Source organism: Triticum aestivum, chromosome 6D, assembly GCF_018294505.1.
Source record: "Triticum aestivum cultivar Chinese Spring chromosome 6D, IWGSC CS RefSeq v2.1, whole genome shotgun sequence".
NCBI lineage: Eukaryota > Viridiplantae > Streptophyta > Magnoliopsida > Poales > Poaceae > Triticum > Triticum aestivum.
This window is the reverse complement of record NC_057811.1, coordinates 337,691,873-337,702,730: the sequence shown is the minus strand read 5'-3', so window position 1 is coordinate 337,702,730 and position 10,858 is coordinate 337,691,873. Positions and strand designations below refer to the sequence as shown.

Genomic DNA, 10,858 nt, shown 5'->3' with positions numbered 1-10,858 from the left:
TCGTTCATCGGGTTCCCACCTATCATCTGGCATCAGAGCCTTCATTGACATGGTAGGATCTGTTATCCAAGTTTATCTTGCTATCATCCCTTTAGATCGAGTGTTTTTCATGCTATATTTTCTGTCCTAGAAGTCCAAAGCCCCACCAAAAATAAATCCAAGGCTTGTTGGTGCTGAGATCTTGTTGTTGCATACCTTGCATGTTCTTCATCTTTTAGATCTGCACCAAGTTCATCTTCATAATTGCTTTCAGATTTGGTTGTTGTGCTTTGGAAAAAGAGAGAAAAAAAGAGTGGCAAAAAAAAGAATCAAAGAGAAAAAAAGAGTGGCAAAAAAAGTCAAGAGAGAAAAAGAAAGTGTTGTGTAAGATCGAAAAGTTTCAGCTTGGTAGAAAAATTTTCAGAAGCTTGTGTGTTGTGTGTTTTTCAATCTTGGTGCAAAGGTGCAGCAGATCTATCCCCATATTTTCTTGGTTTGCATCAACTTGATTTCAGCACAAGCCCCTTTTTGTTTACCCCACCGAGCTCCACCAAAAACCGAAGCTAGTTCTTTGATCCCTGTCTTTCAATCGCTTTAACACATCCGGGAGAAGCACAATCTGATGTGAACTCATAAGAACTTTGGTGAGTAAGAGGTGAGGTTGTGTGATTCCACAAAATTATCCTATTCCACTTTTGGCCTTACTAACATGGCAGGATCTAGATCGAGTGTTCATGGAGAAAACCATGGGGAAGAAGATGCCCCGGTCACACGTGCTGATTTTCAGGAATTACGGAACATGGTTCGAGACCTTGGAAGGATGTTTCACGAGCGACCTCCAGCAGGTGGCGATAGGGTTGGACACCGACAACACCCTATTGACCCACTTGAGGAAGTTGGGGATGAGAATGCCATACATGCTGTTGTGGATGGTGACTTGGAGGATGAAAACAACAGCCATGGTGGACATGTGGCTCCTGCTCATGGGCGTGGTGCTGCTGCTCATGGAGGGCAGCGAGGAGGACAACTTCGAGGGCAAGGCCATGGTCCTCGTGGGCACTACTATGACCCTCATGAAAGTGTTGCTCGTGGTCATGGAGATGATTTTGTTGATTATGATGGTGTCCCATACCATTGTGCTGCTGAAGATGGGCGTCGTGCAGAACGTCGTGATCGAGATGGTCGAGATGACATAGCAAGAATCAAGTTGCACGTCCCCAAGTGCACAGGAAAGGAAGATCCCGATGCATATTTTGATTGGGAAGAGCAGTGTGATCGGATTTTTCGTATCCATGACCATGCTGATCCGGAGAGAGTAAACCTTGCTTGTGTTGAGTTTTCTGGTTATGCACTCACTTGGTGGAACCAACTACAAGAAAATCAGCTGCTGCTAGGCCGTGATCACATTAACACTTGGGAAGAGATGAAACAAGCCATGAGGCGAAGGTTTGTTCCTTCACAATATCAAAGAGATCTCCGAAACAGATTGCAACGCCTCAGCCAAGGTACGCGCACGGTGGATGAGTACTATAAAGAGATGGAATTGTTGTTGGTTCATGCTCGTATTCATGAAGATGAGGAGTCAAAGATGGCAAGATTTCTGCATGGTCTCAACAATGAAATTTCTGATTTTGTGGAGATGTTTCCCTATAACACTCTACAAGATATTTTGGAGCAAGCAAAGCGCACGGAGAGGAAGGTGCAGCGGAGTGGTCATGGACGGATATCTCATAACCGCACCACCACACCATGGCAAAGGTTGCAGCCAAGTGCCTCTCATGGTGGTTCTCAGTTTCAACATACTTCACACCCTACTGCCACCCGACGAACAGCGGTTTCATCGGCATCATCACCGGCCCCTAGGAATGCTGACAAGCGTGCTCCTTCTGCTGCTGGAAGTACCTCTAACCCCATAGCTATACCATCATCTCGAAGCCGAGATATTGAGTGTTGGAAGTGCAAAGGGCATGGTCACATTTCTTCTGAATGTCAAAACAAGAGAGTTCTCTTTGTGAATGAACAAGGTGAATGGGAATCTGAGAGTGACCATGAAGATAATGGAGCATCGGGTGATCATGAGGATGAAGATGATGAGAAGAGTGCTTGTGATATTCAGGCCGACATGGGAGATTGCTTTGTTTCCCGTCGTGTGCTTAGTGTCAATGCAGCTAGAGAAGAGAAAGGGCAGCGACATAATATTTTTCACACCCGTGGCACCATCAAGGACAAGGTTTGCAGAATTATTGTTGACAATGGCAGCTGCAACAACATTGCAAGTTCATATTTGGTAGAGAAATTGGGACTAAAACAAAGAAGGCACCCAAGTCCATATAAGATGCAATGGCTCAATGATTGTGGTACACTTAGAGTAAGCAACATAGTCACCGTTCAGTTTTCCAATGGGAAGTACCGAGATCAAGTGGAATGTGACGTGGTGCCAATGCAAGCATGCCAATTGCTGTTGGGAATACCTTGGTTGTATGATCATGATGTGCAAATCAGCGGCCGTGCTAATCGTCTCTGGTTCCAATACGAGGGAGAGCGCATATCTTTGCTCCCTTTGACACCCGAAGAAATATTGATGGATGATCTGAAAAGGAAAGAGAGAGTGAGCGAGAAACACTTGAGTGACATCCACCAACATAGTGAGCGAGAGAATCCAAAGCCAAATAAAACCCCACAGCTTAAATTGACCAAGACATGGGAAAAACAGGGATTAGTTATGATGGCTAGGAAAAGGGACATGAGAGAGTTGAGAGAACCCAACTCCGTGTTCTCTGTACTTTTGTACAAGGATAGCTTTCTTTCTACTAACGAATTACCCTCTACCATTCCTAGTGTTGTTGCTAAAATTTTGCAAGGGTATGAAGATGTGTTCCCCCAGGAGATACCACCAGGGCTGCCACCACAAAGAGGCATTGAGCACCAAATTGATTTTGTACCAGGAGCCTCATTGCCGAACCGACCACCATACCGCACAAACCGGAGGAAACCAAAGAGATTCAGCGACAAGTTGAAGGCCTACTAAACAAAGGTTATGTAAGGGAAAGTCTCTCTCCTTGTGATGTACCCGTTCTTTTAGTACCAAAGAAAGATGGATCTTCCCGAATGTGTTGTGATTGCAGGCCTATTAACAACATCACCGTGAGGTATAGGCACCCAATACCTAGGCTTGATGATATGCTTGATGAACTCAGTGGTGCCACAATCTTTTCTAAAATTGACTTGCGAAGTGGCTACCACCAAATAAGAATGAGAGAGGGTGATTAATGGAAAACTGCTTTCAAAACAAAATCTGGTTTGTATGAGTGGTTAGTTATGCCATTTGGATTGACAAATGCACCTAGTACCTTCATGAGATTAATGAATCATGTGCTTAGAATGTTCATTGGCAAGTTTGTGGTTGTTTACTTTGATGACATCCTGATTTATAGCAAAACTTTGGATGAACATGTTGAACACATCCAGTGTGTGCTTGTTGTCCTAAGAGAGGAGAGATTATATGCTAACAAGGAAAAGTGCACATTTTGCATAGAAAAAGTTGTGTTTCTTGGCTTTGTTGTTTCAGGTCAAGGTGTGGAGGTAGATGAGGAGAAGGTCAAGGCCATCCGTGAGTGGATGCCTCTACAAAATGTAAGCCAAGTACGAAGCTTTCTTGGCCTTGCTGGTTTCTACCGTCGGTTTGTGAAGGACTTCAGCACCATTGCTGCCCCAATGAATGAGCTAACCAAGAAAGATGTTCCCTTCAAGTGGGAAAATGCACAAGAGAAGGCCTTCCGAGAGCTCAAAGAAAAATTGACATCTGCACCATTGCTTGCGCTACCCAACTTTGGTAAGACTTTTGAAATTGAATGTGAAGCAAGTGGTGTTGGTATTGGAGGCGTACTAATGCAAGAAGGTAGGCCTATTGCATATTTTAGTGAGAAGCTAAGTGGTCCAACTCTAAATTATTCAGTTTATGACAAAGAATTATATGCACTTGTGAGATCTTTAGAAACATGGCAACATTGTTTGTGGCCCAAAGAATTTGTGATACATTCCGACCATGAATCTTTAAAGCACCTTAGGGGTCAACAGAAACTGAACCGTAGACATGCAAAATGGAGTGAATTCATAGAATCTTTTCCCTATATTGTCAAGTACAAGAAAGGAAAAGATAATGTTGTTGCTGATGCTTTGTCTAGACGCCATATTTTACTCTCACAACTTGATACTAAAATTCTTGGGTTGAAAAGTATCAAAGAATTGTATGCCAATGACCCATATTTTGTTGAACCACACTCAAGGTGTAGTGAGGGGAAAGGTTGGGAAAAGTTTCACGTGCATGATGGATTCTTGTTTCGAGCTAACAAATTGTGCATCCCAGATTGCTCTGTTTGTTTGCTGCTTTTGTAGGAGGCTCATGCTGGTGGTCTCATGGGACATTTTGGAGCAAAGAAAACTGAGAGTGTGCTGATTGACCATTTCTTTTGGCCAAGGATGAGGCGTGATGTTGAGCGCTACATGCTACGTTGTGAGATTTGCCGCAAAGCTAAGTCACGTTTAAACCCTCATGGACTTTATACGCCCTTATCAATTCCTAGTACACATTGGGAAGATATTTCTATGGACTTTGTTCCTGGATTACCACGCACTAAGAGGGGGAGTGATTCAGTTTTTGTGGTGGTTGATAGGTTTAGCAAGAGGGCTCATTTTATCCTGTGTCATAAGAGCGATGATGCTTCACACATTGCTGATTTGTTTTTCAGGGAAGTCGTGCGACTACATGGAGTACCACGCGCTATTGTTTCAGATCGTGACACCAAGTTTTTGAGTTATTTTTGGAAAACATTGTGGGCAAAGCTAGGAACAAAGCTTCTATTTTCCACTACATGCCACCCACAAACAGATGGACAAACCGAAGTTGTCAACCGCACACTATCCATGATGCTAAGAGCAGTTTTAAAGAAAAATTTGAAGATGTGGGAAGAGTGTCTCCCCCACGTGAAGTTTGCATACAACAGGGCAGTACATTCGACCACTAAATTTTGTCCTTTTGAAATTGTTCATGGTTTCAAACCTGCTGCTCCCATAGATCTTTTTGCCTTTACCATTGCAGGAGCGAACCAATCTTGATGCAAGTAAGCTTGCTGACTTCGTGAAGAAAATTCATGAGAAGACCAAGGAAAATATTGAGAAGATGACTAAACAATATGCAAAACGAGCAAACAAGGGAAGAAAGAAGGTGTTGTTTGAAGAAGGTGATATTGTGTGGGTACACCTGCGGAAGGATCGTTTCCCGAATCAACGCAAATGCAAGTTGCAGCCACGTGGAGATGGTCCATTCAAAGTGCTTGCGAAGATCAATGACAATGCCTACAAGATTGACCTTCCGATGGATTATGGTGTTAGTCCAACTTTCAATGTGCCCGACCTCTCTCCATACTTTGGACCATCAGAGTCGAGGACAACTCCTTTTCCAGAGGGGGAGGATGATGAGTACACCACAACCATCGACAAGTCTCCAACAATTATAGGTCCAATCACAAGAAGTCGCGCCAAACAAATAAGTGACCAGGTGAACGCTAACTTAAGTTTACCTTGTAACCCTGATGACACAACTATGCTTTCATCCCCATTGTTGTTTGTTGAACTTAGGTATAACATGGAAGCAATCCAACAACCTATGAGCTCTTGAAGCAACCGCTTTGGACGAATAAGTTTGGAGAAAACAAGTATCAAGTGAAGCTGATGCTGTCAGTTTTTCCCTCTGATGTTTTGTTGTGCCACACCCATGAAGTGGATAGACGGGGCCATAGGGGTACATCAACAGAAGCTACATCAAATTATCTTTCCAATGCAAAAAACCTCACATCATTTGGAGTTGTGAGTCAAAAGTTCTAATCATTCTCGTGGAAGGTGTCCAGGCTGTCAAGGCTTCGCGAATTTTCGAGGAGCTCTGCAACAACTCCCAAAGTTGACTGCTTATTCACCCAAGGAAGCCATGCAAACCTGCTTACTTTTGAAACCATTTTCACACCTAGCTAAGGGGGTTGTCCCTGCTATAAAACCCCATCTCCCCCATCCTCTTAAAAAACCTTTTGTCCAACCATTCAGCTACAAGTTTATGCAGCAAGACTGCTAGAGAGATCTGAGAGATCTTACTTCATTTGCTCTAGTGAGTTAATTCGGATTTGCGAGAAGGAGCCTCTGGTTCCCCCTAGTTCGGGCTCTACGGTTCCGGCCGTTTTGTGTGGATTAGTTCCGGTTTGTGGTTATGCGATTGTTCGCACAGCGGGTTGGAGTTCTTGTAGTTTCGGTCAGCCATCCCCAACATATGGGTTGCATCCAACCTTGACAGGTATAAAGCTAGTTATCCTGGCTGCTTGCAGCTAGTTATCCCTCCCGATTCGATCCTACGACGTGAAAATCGGGCCACCCTCGGGCGTGAACTCGTTCATCGGATTCCCACCTATCATTCTCCCCCCTCCCGCCACCCAAGCTCCCGTCCGGTGAGCTTCGGCCTTCTTCGACATGACGGGCGGCGAATCTGAGTCCTTCACCTCGAGATCCGTCGACCCCGAGGTCATCCCACACAACCCTAAAGAGGAGATGGTTGTCCGGCTTGTGCTCCATCGCTCCCGGGAGGAGGCCCGTGCAAGGTAGCGCTCGGACTCCTTTCGTCGGGAATCCATTGCGTCCGCCCAAATGGAGCATGGATCTGGCTGTAGGTGTGCCGTTGCTGCCTCATCGGAGACGATGCAGTCCATCTGGCGTCCGAACAGGGTGGCGAACGCGCAACCCCTTCGTTGGCGCGCCGAGGCCATTGACGCACCATGAGCATCGTCCGACGCAAACATGGTGTGGCATACCTGTCGTGCGAGGCAGCGGGCGTGGGAGGCGACGGTGGCGGAGTCGCATTCTCCGGCACCCTGTATGGCGCAGAAGTCCGGGCGACGCAACCCCGTCGTGGTGGATGTCGCCGGCTCGTCCCAAGATGGATCCATCATCGATCTGACGTCCACCGGCACTGTTCGGGTTCCGGGCTCTGACGAGGAAGAGTAGGGCATGGGAGATGACGGCTTCTTGAGTCCCGTGAGCCGGCTCATGTCACATGCCCTACTCTACCTTGTCTGCGATCAAAGCAACACTCCAGGAAGCGCAGCCGACCGCCGGACATGGGCACAGCGGAACCGGATGAGCTTCGTTTAAAGATGGGTTTTACGTTGCATGTAATAATATGTATTTGAGGTTTCTAATTTAAGGTGTTCAGTTGTAGAATCAAATATTTAAGACGTGACCGGTCATTGTCCGCTGACGCGGGTCGACGCGTCCACGGACGTTTGAGGGATCGGATGTGTGAGTCCGGGTTTAGATGCTCTAACCCGCACCCAAACACGGCGGGTGGCATGGTGAGAATTTTTTTTACGCCAATTGTCATCAGCTTCACAATGGACGGTTCAGATCGTCTACGACCTCTGGATAGAACGTGGGCCTACATGCAGCGGCACTGCCCCTCCAACAAAAAGGATAACGTTCATCCCCCAATCCTCCCCGCCCCCGTCCGGCACCTCTCTCGCTTCTTCCTCCGGCCCATGCGACGGCGCTGACATCTTTGCCCGCCTGACCTTTCGATGGCCGCCGCCGCCACCGCCGCCGCCGCGACCGGCACACTTCTTCCCCACGCACTATTGAATCATCGCTCGCCTCCGCCGCCGCAGCTCCTTGCGCTGTCCTCCTCCTTCCGCCGCCTCTCCTTATCCACCTCCCATCGCAGGACCACCCATTTAGTCGCCCACTCAGACGCCGGCGCCGTTGAGCCGGAGCCCGTGTCTGAGCCTGCTCCTGAGGGCGAGCCTGTCGCTGCCTCTGCTGACTCCGAGGAGGGGGAGGCGGAGGGGGCTGTGGCATTGGCGGAGGAAGAGGAGGAGCCGGCGCCGAGGCCCAAGCCGATTAAGTTCGGCGAGATCATCGGGGTAAGCATCTCTTCCGCATACATTGCCTCTTCGGTTTGAAGAAAGGCAAGCCTCCAGTCAAGTTTGGTGAAAATGTTGGCGGTGGATAAATGCAGGTAGCGAAGCAGCAGGCTATGGAGTGGTATCATTTCTTAGCTTAATATACAAAATTATAATATTGATACAAATAGTTTTGAGTTTTCTGTTGAGTTGCTAGAAGCCTAGTCTCTTGAGCACCATCGCATTAGGTTGTACTAACATATATTGTGAATTTAGCAACGAAAAGGATAACCGGTTTTTCTCGCTTAGGGTTCAGATAGGGGAAGATATAGCTTGCTAAAATAAGTTTCATGATTGCATTAGCATGCGTGGATGGAGCCTGGTGGTTCCTTGGGTTTCTGTATACTTTTACTTGTTACATCCAAGACCAGTTTGGTCTTTTGGAGCGCGCGCTTGACGTGTGATATACTATTCCCTGAATTATTTGGTACCATAGATTCTGAACAAGCAGTTCATCGAGGAGGCTGAGAAGGTGAAAGTGCTTCCGGATTTGAAGCCTGGTGACATCATCGAGCTTAGAATGGTGAGATTGTTTGCTACTCTTGAATGTGATTTTGTTTTCTCATTTGGGGGTTATTGATGTCCTAAGCAAATGTTGTTGCAGCAACGTCCCAACAAGAGGAGATTGTCTCTCTTTAAGGGTATAATCATTGCAAAGCACAAATCTGGTGTTCACACCACGATCCGCGTCAGGAGGATTATTGCCGGTGTTGGAGTTGAAATTACATTCCCCATGTAAGTCGAGTTTACTTAATTTACCGAGTTTTTCATTTAATGTGGATACCATCGCATGTATCAAATGGTGACAGTGAGTTTGTATTGAATCTATATCGCAAAACATTTATGTGTATCTTTTGTTCGCTTTAACAAGAAATTTGGACTATGTACACGTCTTTCTACCGGCATACTAACCTTAGTTATATCAACATGTGTATATGAGACTTTTGAGGTCGTTGGCCTTCACATACTTGATCTCAGGTACTTAAGTTTTCTAAGGTCCACCTTAAAATGGTTGAATGGCTATTTGTATCAAATTTACAATGAATTCAGCACCCAAGATACTTTTGTCATGATCTGCGTAGGTTAGTTTGGAATTTCCCTTTGAATGTTTGAAAGGTGTGAAGCATTATGGCTCAAAATGCATTACTTACGTCCTTACGGAAGAGGCAAATTTACAAAACCAGTTCATTGATGCAACTTGGAATTTTCTATGAAGGATTGGACAACTATCAAGTATGAAAATTGCTTTTTGAGGCCGAGCTCCATGGAGGCCTCCAAATGCAAAATTCAAAATTCATGAAAATTCATATTTTTTACATTTCAAAAATTCTGAAAAAAAATACAGAGATAGATGAAGGCATAGTGCACAAGTGTGTAACTTTTCAGGACGAAATACGTTGAAATGAGGGCTGTGCAAAAAAAGACAAATCTGGGGCTTTTTAACACATGGTACTATTCATCTTCTCAGATCATGAATTTGTCTTTTTTGTTCAGGTCGCATTTCAGCGTGTTTCATCCTAAAATTTTACACACATACGCCTCACATCCTTGTTTACTTGCACAATTTTTTTCAATTTTTTTGAAACCAAAATTTTTGAATTTTAATTTTTTTCAAAAAATCGGCCTCCATGGAGGCCGAGAGCCAAAATGCCATTCTCCTATCAAGTAGGAGTTGAATCATTCAATTAATCGCCAATATAGCCTTTCGTACTTAAACAGCTCATTGCAGAATTCTGTTTGGCATTGACGTTGTTGCACTATCATGAATGTGAAACTTTGGATTAAGCAAGTACCTTTTCCGTTACTCTTATTCTACTCACTACTCAGATAGGGTTATCCAACTTACAAATGCTCTCATTTCTGCAAATAAAATAGAAGAGTCTATTTGCAATATGATTCACTTTGCATATTGCTGCTGTTGAATGTGTTTATTTGCACGCATCTTCCGTAGTAACGAGAAAACAGCTGGCCCATCGTCTCATGTGTAAAAATTGAAATCATATGAGCAGTGGCCCTTTATTTGTGCTAAATATCATGTTTTGCTTTTCGTGCACCCGGAAATAGAAATGCTTGAAGACCAAACACTGTCCAGACTGATCCCTGCAACAAAATGATACTTACTGAGCCTATACATTCCATTGCAGATACTCACCAAGGATCAAGGAGATCAAAGTAATCAGACACAAGAAGGTGAGGAGGGCAAAGTTGTACTACCTGAAGTACAAGCTTCCCCGTTTCTCAACTTTCAAGTGAGATTAGATACGCGGCTTCTCACACTAGCATGTCGATTTCTCCTTGGCAAACGAGTTTTCACGATCATGTTCAGATCTGTGCATCCACTGTAATGATCTCTGAACCTCGAGTCGCATAATTTTACATCTTTTTTTAATTGGCATATATTTCGTCTTGCGGTGGAGTGTACTTCCTTGTGAGTGTATAAAATTCCTACCAGCGCTCCGGCATGAATATGATGATGTTTATTGCGCCCTTCCCTTGCTCCCAGCTACCCACCAGAGTCCCAACTGTTGGTTAACAGTACGTAACGCTGCTGTTATGAAAGAAGAACAGTGGTTACGAAATAGTAGGTCTGGGCTCTTATGTACTCCTATATAATGAAGAAGGGTTGAAGTTTTCTGCAGTACCACTGGTTGGTTTGATGGCGAGTCATGTCGTATCAATTTTCTCTCCAGCTTAGGAAACTTGTACCCAGGGGTTAGACGACATTGGGTGTCTATGTGTCCGTGGCATTGCTGCCCCTGGAAAGTGGAAACTCACATTGCTTGCTCAGCCCAGAAACACAATAAAGGTTTCACTCAGTTGGCAAATCTGTATGACATGGAAGCTTCAGGCCATACTAGGAGTAGTTTTTATTTATTTATTGCTGA

The 10,858-nt window shown here is 45.0% G+C and overlaps 1 protein-coding gene and 1 pseudogene across 1 annotated transcript; both read left to right on the top strand.

The window, feature by feature from the left end:
• The first annotated feature begins 725 nt into the window (after positions 1-725).
• LOC123142605 (uncharacterized) lies at positions 726-5,656 on the top strand (annotated as a pseudogene).
• Positions 5,657-7,491: 1,835 nt separating this feature from the next.
• LOC123144975 (50S ribosomal protein L19, chloroplastic) lies at positions 7,492-10,460 on the top strand. Its single transcript, XM_044564251.1, has 4 exons — positions 7,492-7,934; positions 8,410-8,496; positions 8,578-8,708; positions 10,118-10,460. The coding sequence occupies exons 1-4, from the start codon at positions 7,593-7,595 to the stop codon at positions 10,224-10,226; spliced, it is 669 nt and encodes a 222-aa protein (XP_044420186.1). The 5' UTR covers positions 7,492-7,592; the 3' UTR covers positions 10,227-10,460.
• Positions 10,461-10,858: the final 398 nt, after the last annotated feature.

Bases quoted from the DNA above. Each gene is read 5' to 3' on its own strand.
- LOC123144975 (XM_044564251.1), top strand. From the start codon at position 7,593: ATGGCCGCCGCCGCCACCGCCGCCGCCGCGACCGGCACACTTCTTCCC. The intron at 7,935-8,409 runs GTAAGCATCTCT...TTGGTACCATAG, and splicing joins AGTTCGGCGAGATCATCGGG to ATTCTGAACAAGCAGTTCAT. The intron at 8,709-10,117 runs GTAAGTCGAGTT...ATTCCATTGCAG, and splicing joins GTTGAAATTACATTCCCCAT to ATACTCACCAAGGATCAAGG.